At 42.6% G+C, this 21258-nt stretch overlaps 1 protein-coding gene across 5 annotated transcripts in view; it reads right to left on the bottom strand.

The window, feature by feature from the left end:
• Nucleotides 1-1326: 1326 nt before the first annotated feature.
• Nucleotides 1327-21258, bottom strand: part of smtnl (smoothelin, like) — a 40445-nt gene continuing 20513 nt past the window's right edge. For 4 of the 5 annotated variants that reach the window (XM_034701664.1, XM_034701662.1, XM_034701663.1 and 1 more), the window contains exons 3-10: nucleotides 8534-8615; nucleotides 8074-8331; nucleotides 7556-7612; nucleotides 7099-7159; nucleotides 6861-7007; nucleotides 6648-6771; nucleotides 4503-4654; nucleotides 1327-2004 (exon numbers count right to left, since the gene is read on the bottom strand). In XM_034701664.1, coding sequence (XP_034557555.1) covers nucleotides 1878-2004; nucleotides 4503-4654; nucleotides 6648-6771; nucleotides 6861-7007; nucleotides 7099-7159; nucleotides 7556-7612; nucleotides 8074-8331; nucleotides 8534-8615 — 1008 coding nt within the window. In that variant the 3' untranslated portion in view covers nucleotides 1327-1877. The remainder of the gene's footprint in view (nucleotides 2005-4502; nucleotides 4655-6647; nucleotides 6772-6860; nucleotides 7008-7098; nucleotides 7160-7555; nucleotides 7613-8073; nucleotides 8332-8533; nucleotides 8616-21258) is intronic. The other variant, XM_034701666.1, reaches the window with a different exon arrangement.

The following is a 21258-nucleotide window of genomic DNA, read 5'->3' as shown; positions in this document are numbered from 1 at the left end:
CTCCACTGATATCTATTTAAAATATGAGAGTTCAGGGGGAAAGGGCATCTATTGACTAATAAAACAATGACAATTTTCATTTATTTCCCCATTTTGTTCTCAGAAAACCAGATTTTATTTTGGAAATGTTCTGTAAATATATTTCTAAATGTCATAAAATCGACCAAATAGAGTTAGAAGATTGTCCATGTGATGCAAATCCAGTCTATTTAGATGCACACTGACTCTATGATTAATGTATGGATGAAAAAGATGATAGTTATTTACTGTACTGACAGTACTAACATTCTGCCATATAATTCTTACCTATAATATGCTACTCGCCAAACATTATTCTACAAAACATTTACAAATAAGAAAATGACTGCAGTCTTTAACTTATTTTCATGAAACATGTCAGTGATAGGTGTAATTAAATGTATTAACAATAAAATTAACGACTGTTTAAATAGAGCTTCTGAGAAAAGGCAGAATATTTGTTTGACTGTTTAAAAAAAAATACTAATAATCAAAAGAAAAAAACAAGTCTTTTGCTTTAATCTGGAGTTAAACAGTTAATCTTAAGTTTTCTTCCTGAAGTCACTGTTGGTGTAAATCATAAATATGAGCAAGAAATGTCAGTACTCTATAAACTCATTCCCGAAAGCCCAAATAAACGACCAATCACAGCTCAGCAACAGAATGATGATTATTCACACTCAACTTTTAATTACAAGTGTAACAACAAAACCTAAAACTAAATTATACTTTATGGATCATTTATGTTATTAAAGGTAGCACATAAAGTCATTAATACTTTAATTTCAGTCGTAGTTGTCCAGTTTTATTTCAGTTTGGTATTTATTTATCAATGTTAAATGCATTTCAGATGTGACTCTGAACTATGATTCAACTTCTGGCTTTCATTATGGTGTATTTTTAATACCATGCCAAATTAAAACAAGAGACAATTCAGATAGACTTTCAGTCAAACAGGTTTTGTAAATCAGACATTGCGTAACCTTCAAAAAATGTCCAGAACAGATAAAGAGCGATATAAATAAGGAAATCTGGTTCACACAAAGTTTGACAAAATGTGTTCTGTAAAAAAGTTAAGACACTCATGTGCTTTATTCTGCAGCAATATTTTAAGCTTAGCTGCAGTAAATTCAATGATAACCATTATTCAAATGTATCAGGTAAACACTGAAGAGAAGGCAGAGTCCTGAAAATGTAATGGAGATGTAGCCGAAGATCAGCCTCTTTTCACATCAAACATTGAGTTGAATTTTCCCTCCTTTAGTTCAGTTTAGACTTCGATCCAGGAGAAAACACATCACACTCATGCAGGAGTCAAACAGAGCAGTTTATTTGATTGAACACGACATCACAGCACATGTGGACGTAAATATCAGCCAACGCATCATTTAACTTTTACTCTGATTCATCAGAAACCTGCAGCTCAGTTATTCAGTGGAACATCTGTGAAACATACATCATCTATCGGTGCAATTTAAAGGTTATTAAGGACACTTTTACAACACAGCAATAGATGCACTCTGTCCAAAATGTCTCCACACACACACAAACAGATACATAGAAACACAGAAACACACACATGAAAAATAAACCACCCTGATATCTGTGTGTAATCATCTTCTTCATTCTTTACAGGACGCTCAGCTTCCTCCCACAGAGTCATTGTCCTCTGTGCTCCTGTGAGGTGAGAGCACTCATCCTGCAGCATGTAGAGGAATGTTCAGTAACCCACCACCAGGGGGCGGTGCAGTCTTTTCACAGCACTCCCCCAGCAGCTCTGCAGCTCCTCTGTGCTCAGAGTTAGGTTCAGAAAATGAAGAAGAGGCTGAAGAGGAGAACCGAGCAGAGCGGTTGAGTCTTCACTCGAACTTGCGCAGGTGATTGTAGAGGGACTGGACGTAGGTGAAGACACACATGGGGTCTGGTTTACGGCCCATGATCATCATGTCGTCCACCTCAATGAGCCGGTCACAGCCTGCCTTCACCCTGTATGAAGACACATGAAGAAATGCATCAAAATAATGTTAAATTAAAACAGAATTACAATTTCTTAGGCCGTGCAAAACATTCAAACTTTAACATCTTTGAGAGACGAGCTGCAGACGGCTTTCAGGATTTAAATGATAAAAACACTTTGAATGCATCCTAGGATGTTTTAGAGATATAAACTTGATTGTGACAGCGTCTATATGTGGACAAAAAGAGACATTTATGTGCAGGAGATTTAAAAACAAGCTGCCAACTGTAGTCAGTTTTGACCTTGTGGTTTTTGCAACACGGAAACTTTGGAAAAAGAGGATGCAGATAGCTGGGATGAAAACCAAAACACTCCTGCTTTAAGAGTCTTTGTAGAGGATAAACAAGTAACCAGTTAATATCTAAATTTTCATTAAATATTCAAGAAAAATCGTGTTGAACGCTGTCACTAAAAATACAAGACTATCAGGCCAAAATGCAGCAAAATTTCAGTTTACAATTGAGAGGCAAGTGCAGAAAATCCTCCTTCTAGAGGGGCCGAAACTAAATAATGTTTAATATTTTAAAGCCTAATTAATTATCATTCAATTATCAAATGTTACCGGTTGTTGTTGACTGACCTGAAGTGCAACATACTTTGAAAACAGCCAATCTCAACCTCTCATATAAATCTGTCCTTCCTAAACCCCTAATCCCCATCTTATGTTCTTTCTTTACTTTTCCCATACATTCAAACAAACATGTTTTCAGTAGTTATGGAACATTTATGCTGAATATAATCATTCATATACATTAAACACTCTATAAGTCTCTGCTTTGTGATCTCTTAAAGAGGTCACACACTGTCGCTCGGTTAAATCAGCTTAATTCTGCAGCAGTGTTGAAGAATAACACGTCCTGTGCGCTTTAAGCTCTCACATACATTTACACGCTGCACAGTGCGCCTGTATACCGTCTGATCTGAAGTGACCGGCTTGTATGTGCTTGTTAAAAACAATAAGCTGGGCTCACATCATTCTCCAAACATGAAGAGTAAACAGAAAATGTGCGTGCTATTTTTATGTGTTAGAGCATAAAAATATTAGACTGCAGAAGGCTGTAAAACAAAAGAACAAAGAGCAGATTAATTCAGCCACAGAGCAGTTAAAGTCATGTTGTTGCAGTTTAAGCTAATAAATATTTCAAGGTTGATTCAGCAGAGCTCAGAAAACTGCGTCTGTTTCAGAGTCTAAACACACGAGAGGTAAATCTGTGGACGGCTTTTAAAATGTTTCCAGGAATGTTTTTATCCATTCCCTCTTAAGAAGTTTAATCACAGGACAAGCACTGCTGTGGTGTTCGTTTGTTGGTGTACATTATTTCTTTAATCCATACACACTGAAATCCTTTGAAGCATTCATTCATGTCCTCTGATGATGCTCAGGCTGATACTTGATCCTGATTGGTCGATATTCCAAAGCAGGGGTCTGTTATTTCTCGATAGCACACTAATCTAATCGAGGACTTAATTTAATCACCTTATAGTAAAGACGTCCCGTTAATTTGATGTTGGTAATGGAATATTTTGAGTTCAACACACAGACGTAAGTTAAAGTCTTTGAGGTTATTGTTTAAATTTGTTGTTTGCAGACATTTATTCCTAAAGGTCTGAAAAAGGAGCCCAGGATCCTATACGATAAAATGTAGCACAGTGTTTTAGTGTTCAGTCTTTCTGCCACTTCTAAGGTAGTATTAATTAATGTCAATATGACTAAATCACATCCTGTCTGAACCTTCAACGGATGCAAAAAGAAACACTCTGAAAATCAGCCTTGTTAGTTTCTAATGGAGCTTTTGAAGCAGCAGTCTGTAGGGACTCGGGTTGCTGGTTCAAGTCCTGGTGGACGTGACAGACTCCATCTGCTACAGCTACTACTATCCGTCTCACCACTATCATCTCTCTCTCTCTTAATCTCCCTCTATCATCTCTCTCTCTTCATCTCCCTCTTTCCATCTCTCTCTCTTCATCTTCCTCTATCCCTCTCTCCACCACAGTCTCAGCAGATATGTGTCTAACATGAATCTGGTCCTGCTGTTGGTTTCTGCCTGTTAAAGGAAGTTTGTCCTTGCCACTGTAACTTGCTAAATGCTGCAAAGTGCTCTGCTCATGGTGGATTAAGATGAGATCAGACTGAGTCCTGTCTGAAAGATGGGACTGGATCTGATCCTGTCTTGATGTTGGGTCTTTGTTAATAATTGAACATAGAGGATGGGCTAGACCTGCTCTGTTTGGAAAGAGTATGAGGAGAACATTGGTTGGGATTTGGTTCTATATAATTAAAGACTGATTGGTAGGGACCAAGAGGTGAAAGTTGATGCACCTCTGTGTGCAGCCCCCCTCTCTCTGCATCCCACCATTGGTCCTGTTTGTGCATGTTTATCTGTGTGCAGCATCATCAGAGTGAAAACATCAAAATTCCCCTCAGAGATGAATGGAGTATATAATTAAGGAGAAAAAGTTCACTCACTCTGCGGTGCCGAAAGCCAGCTCAAAGTTGTATTTGCGGTTGGCGGGGGACAGAGCCGTGTAGTCGAACTCGGTGGGGAAGAAGGAGTGAACCAGAGCGCAGAAAGCCATCCCGTCGCTCCAGCTGGACGAGAAGTTCTGCATTTCGATGTTCTGCAGAGAAACAGAGATTTGGTGATGACATGGAAAGTGTGCACGGGTGCTTCAGTGGAAGAAAGCAGTAAGAGCGGAGAGATTTAAGGAGGTAAAGGAACACGAGTTGTAAAAGTGACTGGCAGCTTCAAAAAGCCATCTCCTCGCTCACTGTCTGGCCTTAAATTATGATGGAAAGCGCAGACTTCCCTCCTCGCCTGTTGTGGTCTGCTACATGCTTTTGACATCATGTCATCTGGAGGCCGTCCCTCATTAGTCTGGAGTTTGCTTCAGGTGAAATGCAGCATGGAGAGTCATTGACTGAACATCCCTCTCTCTCTTTCGTGCGTGTGTGTGTTTGCTCCCAGTTAATAAGAGTCTTGGCTTCTCCCAGCTTCACTGTAACCAAAGCCACATGGAGCAGCTGGCACAGGCTGCTGTGAGGAAAAGGGTACGGGAGTGCAGAAATGTGAAGATGTTTTTAACCATGACGTAAACTGACTCAACCCTCAGCCCTCAAAAACACACACAAGGACACGACGCCTGTACACATCCACGGCTCAGAGATGATCAACACATGAGTGCTGTGCTGTGAGCCGACAGGCGAGAGTTAAATGACGGACAGAAGACACACCTCATTGAAGCTTTAGAGACATTTAGCATATTAAACCTGGCTGTCATGGTGTGTTCAAGTGCTGCAAGGAAGCTCTTTTATCTGAGATGTAAGGGTGAAGGTTTAGCTCAGTTGGTAGAGCAGGCGCCCCATGTACAGAGGGTATAATACACAGGACCGAATCCTTGACCCCTCTCTGTCTCTCTCTCTGAAGCTGGCTAATCAAATAAAGATTAAAAAAAGCCAAAAAATACTCTATTTAAAAACCAGAACAGTGTTTCATTCAGAGGTCGGGAGGTTAAACCCGAAAGAGAACCAGCTGGAAAACATCCTTACAAGGAGAACAGAACTTTTATTACATTCTTGCTGCCCACTGTAGGGCCGAAGCTTCCCCAGAGGACATGAACACAGCTTTGTTTTCCGCGACATCACCATGATGCAACCATAACAAAAGTTTATCCACAAAGAAAAGAGACAATCCTAGCTGGTTCAGATTGAAGCCATTTCATCCGTCGACTTCTCGTCAGTACAAATGCAATCAAAATCGGCTTCTAAAACCAGTTTGTTCTTAGACATGTAGATGTTTCCATCATCATTTCATCTTATTTTTTGGTCTTCATTAGTTTGAAGCACTTTGAACTGCTTTTGATTTGTATGAAAGTTGCTCTAGGAATAAAGATTGATTAACTGATTGGAAACAGTCAGCAGTGTTGTAACATTTGAGCCATTATAAGGAAAAAGGGATAGAGGAGGCTTTAAACTTGCATCGAAACCAGAAGCAACTTAAAGAATAATTAGGTTTGGGTTAAACATGTTAGAAAGTATGTCTCCAGTAAGGCTGAACTTATAAATTGAGTGATTAGTATCTTATCGAGCATCTCAAACCTCCAGTGAAGTGTTTTTATTGGTTATGAAAAACACTGAAATTCCTATTGATTCCAATTTATGACCTACGAAAGTAAACCACATCTTCTGCATAGAAACTGATTCTCTTTTATGTTTTATTTTAAATTTTAGAAACTGCTCACAGGAGGAGGTTTACTGTTTGTCCACAGGGGGCGCCAAATTTGACACAAACCAAGAGTTCCGTAAAAGAGGTTTCAGGCTTTTTTATATCTTCATTGGAGAGGACAGGACGGTGGATAGAGAAGGGAACTAGGAGACAGAGTGGGGAGTGGCATGCAGGAAAGGTGCAGCAGGTTCGGACTAAAACGGCTGCATATCCCTCGTCCACACCGTTGTCCCCAGAAAAATATGTCAATAAATGCATAAATGAATAAATTTAACCGGCCGTCACAATCTGTCCTCTTTTCTAAACTTTTTTAAAATGTTGTTTTTGTATCATGAATAATAAGGAATCTATGTGACGTTGTGTCTGCAGGTCTGTTTTCGGTGTTTCACCTGGTATCCAATGGTTTTGGAGCGGCACCACTCGAGGAGGATCTGTTTGATGCTGCTGGCGCTGGAAACCCCAAAACTCTGAGACCGCTTCAGTTTGGGTTTGGAGTCCACTGGTTTGGGACGACTGTACAGGTGCAGAAACGAGAGAGTCCAAGAGATCAGAGAATTCAAAGTACTAGAAAGTTTATAAAACAAACAGAATATTCCTCTCACCTGTTGTTGGCTTCAGACTCCAGCCTCTCAAAGATGGATCGACGAGCCTGAGCTCCGATGTTACGAGGGAGAGTCTGAGACCTCACCAGCTCCCTCTTCCTCTCTCCGACCTGCCCGAAGGATCTGTCAGTGCGGACATCGCCGTCTCTGCAGGAAGGACGGGAGCATGGGAGGTTCAGATAAGCAAAACATGTTCAACCAATCTTTAAAAATGTCGTCATGGGTCGAGTCTCCTCACCTGTCATGCTGCAGGAGTCCAGAGTACGTCACAGACTTAGCGGGGGCGGAATTTACTTTTTCTGCAAAAGAGAAACAGAAACAGTGAATCATTCATACCCTGTGTATGTTTGTTTGTGACGGGATGTGGATCAAACGTTTAACAGGTATCGTTGTAGAGGCTTAATCAGACATTGGCAGCCAAATCCATAAATCCATAATCATTCCCAGCTTCATGGTTTATTTAACTCTCAATGACTGTAGACTAGCCAATAGAAACACAAACTAAAAGAAGAGTGTTCACTAAATCAAGCAGGAGTTAAGTAATTGGTCTGGTTACAACACAATTAGACTTCTTTGAGCAACTAATAGTGTCGCCCCATGCTGGCTATACAAAAGAATGCAGCCTCCAGGGACTCTCTTTATTGGCTTCACTTTTGAAACCTTGATAAAGTCTGTAGTCTGAAAGTTTGACTCACCTTGAAGGAGGGGAGACCCCAGAGCTCTGACAGGTGGAGGTGTCCATGTGGAGGATACTGACAGTAACAGAGAGAAGAAGGAAGTGTAAGTTAGGAGGCGAAGATATCATAAACGTAAACAAATGTAACATTAACTGAACCGATAACTACAACAGAAGGATCTTGTTCACAAAGTTTAATTACAGATTAACATTTACGTATAGAATCTGTCAGCATGGGACTGGGTTTATGTGTTGGATGTGTTGACGTTTTCTTTATTAACCCTAGCAGCCCTAGAAAGCCAATCAGGGCATGCAAAAAAAACTGCAAAAACTGCAGTTCCTCCAGTGTCCACTTGAGGTTGAAAGCAGATGTGAGGAAACTCTGTTTTCAGCAGAACATGTTTACAGCCTGGTCTAGAAACAGTCTTGGTCTCTATAATAAATGTTCAAGGGGTGAATATTTCCATAACTCAACTATGACACCTTTATGTAAATAAAGATCAATTCATATACAGATGAGAGAGTTTGTTCAGCCACCTGGGTGAACTGGAGACTCCTCTATTGGTTGGTTCTGGCTGGTTCTGGCAGCTGATTGGCCGCTTGGTGAGGCCTCAGAGACAGGAGAGGACCGGGAGCCGACAGGGCTGCTGGGAGAGTCGGGGCCCTTCATTTCTGCCGTCTTGGTTGTAGCAGTGATGGGGAGGTGGGGCATCCGCATGGCGACGGGGGCCGTGTGCTCGTGTGGGAAGTCATGGGGTGGAGAGATCTTCCCGTGTACCAACGCTTCATGTTCTGCTGGGAGAGATTGAAAACAGGCGCTCAAGTCACCGAAACCCAAGCCAACCTGTCCTGACCAAAACCCTGATGACCTAATCCCGCTTATTCCAGTAGACCTGAGTAATGAAACTAATCTTAATGTACAAAATAATGAGAGACCCCCTTTAAACCCCTTTCTTGCAGGATTACTCTGACTGTAAACACTGACACAGATTGTTACCTGTGGCGGCAGTGTGTCCATTTTCCAGTGCAGCATGTGTCGGGGTGGGGTCCACCTCTATTGGCTCCTCTCGCTCGATACTCTGAAACACATAGAGTGAAATACAGTCAATAACAAAAAACACAGTGACACCTTTTACTGCTTTTCAAGGAGTATGAAGTCATGTTTGACCTTCAGTGGCGTCCAGTAGGAGGGGCGCCTGTGGAGGTTTTTAATCCCAAACATAAAACAAGCTGGAAAACATGTTTGAAGAGCCAGAAGTTAAAGCACCTGGGCCCTGCTGTTCAATAGGTTTGTCCACAGGGGGTGCTAAAATCCACACCAACTGAAGGTTTGATGTTGAAGGTATGTGATGAAATATCCTTAAGTCTACCTCATCTTCAATTCAAGACAACAGTCCAGCCCTCTGCTGGATCAGAATACCATAAAACTTCCAGAAGCCCATCACGATTTAAGGCTGGGTCCCTATTAGTAGCTGGGTGTGGCTGTATGTTTTGACAAAAAAAGGCCTGCCTCAAATAGAAGCCTGTTTACAGTTACTGTTTCTCTGGCAGTCTGCAACAAAGCACCTGACTTTTTAGACTGTCACTGAATCACCACATGTCACATTTACTAATTGCTAAAGAGAATGAAAGGAAACATAGCTGAACTTTGACTTGCCACCAAGAAAGACAGTGATAAGCCAACATGGGCAAGGAAATCAACATTGATCAGCGTTACAGCCTCTTGATTAGGCTAAAAGCTAAAGTACTGCTTGTGCTGGCCTTAAAGAAAGCTCATCTTTGTGAGACAAAAGTTTGATTAAAACATAATTAAAAAAACCTGTCTCCTATTGACGCCTGTCCCAAATAAAAGCCTGGGCTACTAATTGAAGTTTTACACTAACCCAGACGGTTCAATCAGGGTAAATAGCAACTTTGGATTACCTGATCTTATCTGTCTTTGTAATTGTCCGTTTTCAAGCTTTAATCCAATCTGATAACTTCTGTATGGTTACATTATTTTTGAGAACAGCCGGGCCCATGTGTTTATCAGTGATCAGTTTTAATGATCATGTTCCTGAATGGGTTGGATCAAAGAGTTGGTACAGCTTGTTCTTCTGGTTTAAACAGAAGAAAGAAGAGAGAACTCCAGACGCTTGTTGTTCTTTGAGTCATTGTCCAATTATTCCTCATTCTCCTGGTTTTCTCCAACACATGTTTATTTTCTGACAGGACGAAACAAACAAATCTGCAAAGCGGGACATGACTCGGTGAACCTCAAAGTCAGACTATTTGTGGAGTTTGTCAAAGCGGATAAACGAGCCAGTCTTTGGGTCGTTCTGCTCTCATCCACGGCCCACTCTTCCTCTGACCCAGTGCTTTATTCTTCAGTATCATATTTGAAATGTGCAGCATGGAGATAACCGGGCAGCCTGACTGCTGAAATACTTCAGATGGAGTTTAAATGTCAAACATCATCAGCATGTTGAGTTCACGTTTCAGGGTCAACATCGACGCTCTGTTTCTGATCACTTCTTCTCTCCAAACACAATCAGCTGCATGGAAACAGCTCGTCCCCGTCCACAGCAGATTCTTTTATCTCACACTCTTCACACACGGAGCTGCTGACCCACATAGGTTGTGGATCAAGCTGTCACCTCTCCTGTGGCCCTGTTAGAGATACACAGAGCTTTGTGTGTTGATTATCAGCCACATTGAAAGACCAACACGACTCGGGTCAGAAGTGCAGCGCTGATAGCTTTGCACATTTTCTCAAGGTTAGACTCGCTGTGAGTGTAAGGCGCCCTCGGGCAGCCATGTTGGAAATCTTGGGCTCAGTGGAAACAAAGGTCTCTGAACAGCTGGTTGTGCTTCAAACTTGGCCGTCGCAGAAGAATTAAGGCCGGTTTCTGTGTTTGTCCGAGGACATTATTTCACCTCTGATGCATCTGCTGCTTCGGCTCCGTGTTTAAATAACGTCAGCGTTTCTGGAACAAGAATTAGGACATCTGGACAGATCGTCTCTCTGCTGTCAGGAACCAGAAAATAAATGGATGGATGACGTGACCAAACAGAAATACAACTCTGAGTCATTCATGATTATCTGCAAACGCCTGATAGAGAGGAAAGTCATCAGATAGGACGTCTTTTCAGCAAACATGGTCATCTAGTGTTGGAGTACTCGAGTCCAGTGACTACATTCAGACTTGGACGATGAAGAGGACTCTGACTTATTCAGTGGTACTGTTTCATTGCTCTACTAATATATTCAGTTTAAAGTACGGGCTGGTTCGTGTGTCCTCCTCCATGCACACTCACATGTCGTCTTGTTCAGCAACAGTTCCTGACAGGATGCTTCGAGATGCCACCAATCGCCAGAGTTTTGCTTTCAATGATTTTACAGCAAATGCAGCGAGAGTAGAGCAACATGTTTGATTAGAGGACAGGGGCAAGCTAAAACTTTAACAGACATCTGTCCAGGATGAACCCAGGAAAGAAAGTTACCGCCAACTGCCAAATTCCACCGGATCCGTGTCCAGTCTGTCTCCAATTCTGTCCCAGCGCCAGATCTGGTAGGTTTCTATTCTAGTCAATTAATCAACTTCCACTGGATCCGCTCCGTTGTGTTCCTGCTGCGTCTGTGATCCAGCAGGCCCTCAAAAGAATAAAAGACCTTCAAGTCTACATGGTTTGTGTTTTTAGAGAGTGAGAGAGAAAATAAAGGTGTCAGTGGTGTGGAGAAACTCAGTAATGATTATAAAAACTCGATTTCCTGGCAGCAAAAAGTCAAAGTTCCTGGCAAGTCAGAAACTTTAATCCACTACTGTGACCCCTTCTGTCTCTCACACACACACACACACACACACACACACACACATACACACACACACACACACACACACACACACACACACACACACACACACATAGACCATATATGAAAACAAAATGCTGTTCTTGCTGTGAGTAACATGCTGTGCTCACTCGAGGAAACGTCTGGGAGAGTGTAACAGTGTGTCGGACTGAGCTCACCATATAGGAATGTATGTGTGTGTGTGTGTGTGTGTGTGTGTGTGTGTGTGTTAGTGTGTGTTTGTGTGTGTGTGGTGTTGAGTGGGGGATGACACACCTGGAAGGGAATAGGGGGAAAAAGTGGAGAGAGTATCAACATGTATGAGAAGGTGAGGAAGGCAGAGGGATTTGACGTGATGGGAGAGCAATGCATGATGGGAAATGAGGTAGAACCAGCTGCCTGTGTGTAAGGAGGAGGAGGATGAGGAGGAGGAGGGGAACATATTGCAGAATGTCTGGCACCAGGGAGGGGATCTTTCCCGGCTGACGTACCCGACCATCAGGCGTCCTCGGTGGGTCAGAGGGGGAAACCTGATAGCCAAGCTGCTGAGGTTCTGGTACACTCTCCGCTATCTGGAGATGCTTTTTCATTGGCAGAACACACTGCTGCTTAACACTTAGCAAGGCAGAGAACTTACACATACAAGCACGCAAACACGCACACGCTATGGCACGAAAACCTCATGAGTACTCACACTGATATCAACTGATATCCTCTGAAGAGTAGTTTTATTGTTTCGAGGATTATTACTGAGACGTTGGACGTGAGCGTGAGTCAGTCAGAGCGACACGATCTAACAGCAGTCTGCAACGTGTTTATTAAATACCATGCTAAAAATAGACACACAGGCATGAACTTCTTTCTTTATTTAAGCTGGTGTTGTGAAGTCAGCTGGAATTACACTACCAGACCTGCAAACTCTCCTGTTTTCCCGAGCTTCTCTCGTATTTCAAAGCTTTAACGTGAACCATGACTGTCCCAACCAAACAAGGGTCCTAGAGCAGCGGTCCTGAAACTGCAGCCTCCAGCTTTGCAGACACATGCTATAGGTCACAGTCAGCGAACACTCATGGCGTCCATGTTTAATGATGCAACCAGTCTATGGATGCAACATATTCGTGTTCCTCCGCTTACCATGCACTGATCAGTTTCTGACAGTGCATGGCGTGCTGTACTACGGACCTGAGGAAGGCTTTATGAACCAAAGTTGAAAGAAGAAGTTACCTGGTGGTTTAGGTGTATACACTGTGAGCCCATGAGCCCAGAGACCTCCTGCTGTCAGGAGTGGGACTTGGTAACAACAGTACTTCAGGACCTTTCTGTGTCAGAGGATATCAGCAGAGTTCCCTGCCTCCTGGACGATGCTGTTTTACCCGCTTTCTTCAATTATCTAGAAGTTAAATCTGGAAAAGCTCAATTGAAGTGCGTCTTCAGAGGAAGTTATCAGCTCTCACTGTTTTTTATTGGACGATGACACAACCCATGGTCCACTAGATATGTTTACCTTCTTAGTATGATATTTCAAAAACCAAACATCATCAATCAATCGAGTAATCAAATCACAATCCAAATTCATCTTATATCATTTGACAGAGCATAAGTATAAAGAACAAGTCTACATCGTTCTCTTTTGTTACATTATTTAGAGACCCTGCTTAGATTCGCCATGAGCAAACACTCGGAAACAGTGGCACAAAAACCATCCTTAAGACAGGCAGAGACCTTGAGCAGAACCAGACTGATTGGTGCACAACAATCTGCCTCGACTAGAAAAGAGAGATGGAAAAGAGAATCACTTTCATCCTGTTTGCCCAAGGAGTGCTTTGGCAATGTTCTGAAACTTCAGTGTGTTAAAAAAAAGAAAACATCTCTTCTCTTTCTCACAGGAACATCTGTTAATAGACAATCTGCAGTCTTTAACGGTATACCAAAGCCAGGAAGCTTTTAGAGGCAATGTTCCACCATCGAGGTCAATGTGTCGCCAACAGCTGCTGCACAGCAAATATTTACATTGAGTCTGTGAGTTCATATATGAGTCTGCAGCAGCTATAAAACCCTGAGTAAACACACAGCGGCTCTTAACTGACTCAGTTTTCATGGTAACTATCTGCAGCAGTATCTCTGTAACCTCAGGTCATATAAGATATTAGTATTGTGTCATGATGAAGAAAGTTTGTGCACTCTTACAGAGCTGAAAACTGAACTTTATGAGGTCAGACTAATGTTAGTTTCAAGATCTCAAAGGTAAAGTATCTGCAGCTTTGGAAAACACAGCTGAGTGACACAGAAAACAAATATATCATATTTGACCTTCAGCGTCTTTAGAGAACCTGAAGACACTTGTAACATATAGAATATTTCTCAGGATTATAAAGTCAGCACTCTGGAGCTGTATGTTTTTCTTATTAGCAGCAAAGGTATATATTTTTGGCTTTTACACCTTTATTCAGGAAGGGAAGTGGATAGAGCAGGAAACCGGTAGAGAGAGTGGGGTGAAAGAGGACACAGGCTGGAATCGAACCAGGGCGGCTCGCTATATGGGTGCGTGACTTTATTATATCTCAACAGCCTCATCTGTTCTCAACTAGTTTAAATCAAACGGCGACCTCTGGTGTTAAAGGATGAAGCTAATGCAAAACTGCAGGTGTCCACTAGAGGCTGACTCCAAAAGCCAATAAAGCTCCATAGGAGTCCATATTAAAATGTGCATTTTACAGCAGAATTACACGTTTACACTCTGGTGCAGAAAAAAAGTTTTGGTGTCCATATCTCATTTCTTTCAATCAATCAATCTTTATTTGTATTGCGCCAAATCACAACAAACTTTATCCCCACACTCCAAACAGAGTAGGTCTAGACCGTACTCTATGTTCTATTATTAACAAAGACCCAACATCAAGACAGGATAAGATCCAGTCCCATCTTACAGACAGGACTCAGTCTGATCTCATCTTAATCCACCAGGAGCAGAGCACTTTGCAGCATTTAGCAAGTTACAGTGGCAAGAACAAACTTCCTTTAACAGGCAGAAACCTCCAGCAGGACCAGACTCATGTTAGACACACGTCTGCTGAGGCCGTGTTGGAGAGAGGTATAGAGGGAGATGAAGAGAGAGAGAGATGATAGTGGGGAGACGGATAGTAGTAGTTGTAGATGTCACCAGAATACTCGTGGATTAAAGTCATTATTAATAAATGTTTTAATTTAGGACCACACTGCCGTCTGAATGTCTAGACTGTAATGCATCCATCCACCAGTGGGATTTAATGCTCATGATATCCTGCTGGAATGGACACCTTCCTGTAAGTCGCTGATACTTTAGTCGGATCATAGTTTGGAAAACAAAAGTCATGCCAAGAGAGCATCTCTAGATGAAACCCTACATCCTTGTATATTAGGAGTCAAATTTAAAGGCATCATCACATCAAACTGAGAGCTGGTGGCAGCTTCACAAACCAGGACCAGCCTGAACTCCATGGCTCCACGTCACGTTTCTGTGTACGACAGACACGTGTCTATTAGAGTGTTCGCTGCCCGCTGATAAGCATCTAAAAGTAGAAACCATCGTGTTGAGATGTGACTAAAATAGATCCAACTAAGCCGAGTAGTAAAAGGAACTCTTGATTGTCACTCAGGAGTTGTGTTTGTGTTTTGTTTCCACTGGAATCAAACAAAGTCAAAGCCTAGAGCAGATCGACCAGTTGTTTAGTCTTGGTGGCCAATAGCAGCTGTCACCCTCTTTAAGCACAACAGAGGAAGAAAACCTATAAAAGTGGGTACACGCTCTCATAACATCCTAATAAAGCAGCGACAGACGAGTGAGCAGACAAAAGCTCCCTCTCTCCTTTCTGGGAATAAATAATCCCCCTTTCCCTGAGAGTGCGTCACTGCGTCGTGAGAGGGAAACTATAAAATGTTTGGATGAAATAAATGAAACCGAGAGGAATGTGAAGCGCGAGCTGAGCGCTTGAGAGCAGACGATGAGGACAAACATGACGAGGAAGACGAGGAGGGATAAATAATTTGATTCCTCTGACTTTCTGAAGTCTTTCCTGGGCTTCTGAAAATGTTCTCCAGGTCAATATTGAAATACCGTGGTACTGCGTCCACTAGCAAGAAAAAGGTTGATAGTACAGTATGTGCCACTAGGTATTGATGTCCACTCCTCAGTAATTCTGGTGTAGCTAATGGTTAGCGCTAAACAACTTTCCCACCAAGACTTCCCTTTGTATGCATCATACAATCTGCTAAGGTCATATGTAATGCTGTCATTAATTGGCCACTTCATCTGTTTCTGGTGAGTCTCAGTTTCACTGTTAGTAAAAAAAAAAATGAACTGTCACTTCTTGTGACTTACTTGAAGTAACAGGTTTAGAGATAGCTGAAATTAAAACAACACAAGTCAGATCTATGAAATGTAAAACCCAGTTTTTCTGTGGCATTCCAGGAAGTCATGAAATCTTAACGATGTCTGGCTTTCGTGACGTAGCATCGAGCAGATGTGTCACTCAAGTTGCAATTCTGGATTTAGTTTGTTAGCTACATTAACATCCAGATATCTGACTTAAAGGGAGAGATCGTTGACAGATGGGAGCTGAGCTACCTGAGCAACTTCTGTGGGTTTCAGACACCGCTGCATGCTACCTCTAGTGAGGGCACTGGTAAAATGAAAAAGTGACCAAAAATCCAGCAGAAAGGATGAGGACAGGGAAATGGTCTGTGGCCTCCACCTGCAGAACCATTCCTTTATAGTGGTTGTCTTGCTAATTGCCCCTCATTTCCACCTGTGGTCTGTTCCATTTGCACAACAGCAGGTGAAATTGATTCTCAATAAATGTTGCTGCCTGTCTGGACAGGTTGATATCACAGAAGTGTGATTGATTTGGAGTTACATTGTAATTTTTAAGTGTTCCCTTTATTTTTTTTGAGCAGTGTACATACAGTAGCTTTGTGTGTGGTGTAAAGAAGTCATCAGGCCTTCTTTGGAGTACCCTTCTGGAAAGTGATGAAAACAAGCTGACTCCATGTCCATCATGCAACAGAGAGAGTTAATTTGACATTACTCTCGGTGAATACAGGCAAGTGAGGGTCATGTAACATCCATGAAAGGATGTAGCATCACATGTGCACCATGGGTAATGTATTTTAGAAACTGTTATGAATCAGCAAGGGAAACTGTAATAAGGAGAGGACAGGAAGGGGTACAGACAGCTGGTAAGAAGTCACAGAATGCCCAGAGGTTAAATTTAGAGGTGGTAGTATTTTACTTGAAGCACCAATATGAATGTACGACTAACAGGAACTAGAACATTTCCCATTACCAGTGAATAAGCTAATAGGTGCTGTAGTATGGTCAGCTCCTCTGTTACATGGTGTCTTTGGAAACCTGTCTGTTCAAACAGAAGGAGATATGGAGCTGCTGGCTGAGAGCCTCCTCCTGTGTTTGGTCGAGGACATTGTTTAGCTGTCAGAGGCGTCTTCATCTCTGACACTTTAATAAAGACCCTGCAGGGTGGGAGGGAGGGAGGTGAGGATGGGACGACTCGGCTGCAGGAGGGGAGAGTATTTGATGAGGGTTCACTGATGTGTGCTGGGAAACACATACAGAGCACTCAGAGGACTGACACACAGACGGGTTAGAGCTTCAGGGAACAATGTGGTTTTGTGCAGGAGATCCTAAATGAGAGCTGGTACCACTGCAGTGCAATTTAACTGCAAATGGCTGGAAGACAGCTCAAGTATGAGTGTGACATAGGAACAGAAGAAGACCCGATCCTGTGTAAACACAGCTACTGTACAGATATCAGAGTCTCCTCAGAGGAAGCAGTGAGCGACTCCTGCTCTGTAATTTCCTCTCAGGAGTCTCCAGAAGAATCTCCTCAGAGGAAGAGACACTCGGTCAAACCACCTGTTCTTCAAACACGTTCACGCAGCCTGCAATTTCTGCACGAGTAAGATCAGGGGGATACCACTTTAGGTTGAGAGTGAAACATATGCAGGCTTTGAACTAGGAGGATATAAAACTATAATTGCAGGAGAGAGCTGCTGCACGGGGAAATATTTCGTCGTAAAAACACTGAATGCAGGTTACAGTCTTTGCAGATGATGAGGCGTGATTTCACGTGTGCTTCTCTGCAAACTTCATCTGAATGAAGAGTTTGTTCAAGTTTTGTGATGCTGTTGAGGTTTGTTGTGATTGAAGATCATCCTCAAAAGCAACCCCCTTTTTTTTTTTGTCTTTTGTTGTTTCAGTTATCGACACAAATTTAACTCGAGATATCTTTGAACACTGTTTTGTTTGCTCGGATAGAACTCCTGCAGAATTAAAAACGCAGATCTGCGACTCATCACATCAAACTTAGCAGACACCAGCAAGCAAAAACATCAACTCCAATTCATCACTGTCTTATAAACTACCCCGGTGTGTGCATGTCACGGACTGTCTCATGTTTATAGCTTGTTAAGCCTGCAACAAATCGCACTGATTGCGTTTTCAGACAATGGCCCGGAGCAGGACCGCCGGACAGCTGGAGTCATGTGACTGAGGTTGTACTGAATCAAGGATTCTCCTCCTCCTCTCCTCATCCATGTTGTCTTTCTGGTCCTCTGAAAACGTCTGACCTGTTGACTCCAGGCCTGGCTCCGCTCATCATGACGGTTTGTTGTTGTAGTTAAGTGAAATACGATCTGGTGATAACACAGAGTGTTTTATTCTGAAAATTAACCAGATGTTTTCATTATGTTTTGGTGAAACCTGACTTCCTGTCCCACTCCATCTGCTCTGTTGAGATTGCTGCGTTGTGCTCCGGCATCCGGCAAAAATACAAGTCTTGCGTCTCTGATCCGGAGGACTCTGACCTGCTGGATCAGAGACGCAGCTGGAATGCAACGGAGCGGATCCAGTGGAAGTTAACACATTGACTAGAATAGAAACCTATCAGATCTGGTGCAGTGACGGATCAGAGACGGACCGGACACAGATCCGGCCATAACACTTTTTCACGTATTTTAAAAGTCCAGTTTTAGTCCAACTCAATTTTATCTAACATCATGTAAACAAACTGACACAGAGACCTTTTTATGTCATGTCATGTCTTCCCTCCTTCCCTCAAGTAGACTAATGCTGTCCTGACATTTTTTTAACATTTTACTGTGAAAAGGGTTTTAAGAACACTTTCTCTTTAAGGTGCCTTCTGGGCCTTCCTCCAGAACTCTGGATCTGGGAGCAAATAGATGAAATAGTTCAGTATTCCCACAGTGGATTGAGCTGAGGTAGCCAAAGCTGAGAGCTTTAAATGTACTCCTGAAGTTGACTTCCAGTAAGACTTACTGGTTCAGAGGGCAGAGAGGTTGAGTTGTCCCACCGACCGACCACTTATTAACCTGTTTCCACAGAGATGATGACGGGCACGGCCTATTGTCTGGAAGTCATTAAGAGAGCCAGGGGTAGCCTGGGAGTGGCTGCATACCTCTGTAAAACCCCCAGCATGAGAACGCACACGCACACGAGTAGACACACACACAGATACACTCTCTCTTTTCCACCCTCTCTCTTCAGCTCTGTTTTCTTTCTCCTGTATCAGTCCACATCTATCTTCTTGCACGTCTTCATCAGATAAAGCTGTGCAGAGCAAGCGTTCAAAATTGCCGTCTTGCACAGTTTGCATCGCCGAACCACTCAGGCATTTTACTGAGGAGATGCACAGATTAACAAAAGGCAAAATAAGCTGGAAATTTATCCAACACAAGGAAAATTCTAGTGCCAGACTGCTTCAAAATTACAGAACAGAAAGATTAGAGTTACGCAACAGGGCTTCGAACATACCTGAGATAAAAATACGACGTTTGTGAGGGTTGAATGTAACGACAGATCTGAAAAACGTATCAATAGAAGTATGTAAAAGTTAAAAATATGAGTAAGTTGAGAAAGAAAAGTTGTAATGTCACATAGAGATGATTTTAAAATGCTATCAGGTGACATAATGATTCAGATAATGATTTAAAATCCTAAATATGTTTGAAGTTTTGGTAAATTTGCTCATTTCTGTGTGTGTTTGATCACAAAAGCATACTTCACCTCAGTTTTCTGTCTCTGTCATGACTGTATTAATAGCCCCAAAGCGGGGACAGGGGGGGTGGGTGCCAGGAATCCAGGCTGTAAGTGCAGCTCTGACGAGGGAGAGTGGGGGAGGGGTGAAAGGGTGAGGAAGGGGCCACAGAGGCATCGGTGCACGGTGTACAGATCAGACGTCAGAGACGGCTCGGACTGGGTGGGGAGTCTCCACAGAGAGCGTGGTTTATGTCTCTCAGAGATAAACTCACACTCAAGACGTACAGATAATCTTTTTACCCTAACCGTAACTTTTTAACTGAACTCAAAGTAAGAAAAGAAACAGGCTGTGAATAAAACAGAAGCCCTCTGAGGGACATTTGTAGCACCTGGTTTCTTGCAACTATAACAGAATATCATGTTTCGTTTGGGGAATTATTAAACTTAAATTGCCCTGACCTCAGACTCAAGACTAAAATACTAACTTTCTTCTGATGTACAAATAAGTTATTGTCTCATCCACTGCAGGGGGAGTAAGTTTTGATATTGGGAAGGCAGCGTATCATAATGCTTAGTAACATCGGACTGGAGTCATGTGACCGAGGTTTTCCCCACGGTAATCACTGAATCAAGGATTCTCCTCCTCCTCTCCTCATCCATGTTGTCTTTCTGGTCCTCTGAAAACCTCTGACCTGTTAACTCCAGGCCTGGCTCCGCTCATCATGACGGTTTGTTGTTGTAGTTAAGTGAAATACGATCTGGTGGTAACACAGAGTGTTTTATTCTGAAAATGAACCGGATGTTTTCATTTTGTTTTGGTGCCTGACTTCCTGTCCCGCTCCATCTGCTCTGTTGAATTTGATGCGTCATGCTCCGGCATCCGGCAAAAATAGAAGTCTTGTGTATCTGATCCGGAGGGCTCCGACCTGCCGGATCAGAGACGCAGCCAGAACACAACGGAGCGGATCCAGTGGAAGTTAACACATTGACTAGGAAACAGACAGGACACGGATCTGGTGGAATTTGGCGGTAAGGGATCATGTAAAGTGAGTGGGTTAATATATCTGACTTTAACCTCGACTGGGTGAGCAGGAGCCCGACTCAAAGCTGAATTAATGACTGTTTTTTGTTTGTTTGTTTGTTTTAGTTTAAGATCAATTGCTTGATGCATGTTCACGCACTTCTTAATCAAATCAGATCAGAATGATTTCACTCTGCCTGAAGAAAACTTGTATTCTGCACGTACACTTGCACACCAGAAGCTAGATATAGTTCAGTTTGGACCAGAATCAGATCATTTCAGAGCTCCTAACAGACAGTCTGTCCATCAGATTATTCTCAAACTGTGACTGGACTGAGCTCTGCAGAGGTCTGCTGCTCGTAGGAGATAAGAAACAGAGCGTAGCGAGGTTGTGTAATGTTAGTGGGAGACGGAGCTGATGGGTGCACAGGGAGGGATGGAGGGAGAGTCAGGGGGAGTTCAGCTGCTCGCTCTCTAGGATTAAATCAGATCAGAAAGTCATTGAAAACTGCTTTAAATGTCGTTATATGTTAAATGCAAAGTCATGTGACATATTAACAGCCGACAGGAAGTGTACCCACATCTATCGTGAAGACTCTCCTCTTACATAACGTGATGGAAACTCTGTACTGTGCCATAAATCAAGCGCACCCAGTGTGTGCATTCAAAGAGGCCTACAGATAACCTACTGACCTGACTGCGCTTATCTGATCTGTTCATCTGCTAATGAATACACACACACACACACACACACACACACACACACACACACAAAGCTGGAGGAATGTAGTGTCTGTAATTCTTCGCAGGAGTGGAATC

Source organism: Notolabrus celidotus, chromosome 14 (assembly GCF_009762535.1).
Source record: "Notolabrus celidotus isolate fNotCel1 chromosome 14, fNotCel1.pri, whole genome shotgun sequence".
Taxonomy (NCBI): Eukaryota; Metazoa; Chordata; class Actinopteri; order Labriformes; family Labridae; genus Notolabrus; species Notolabrus celidotus.
The sequence above is the reverse complement of the archived record's forward strand: the minus strand, read 5'-3'. Positions and strand labels throughout refer to the sequence as shown.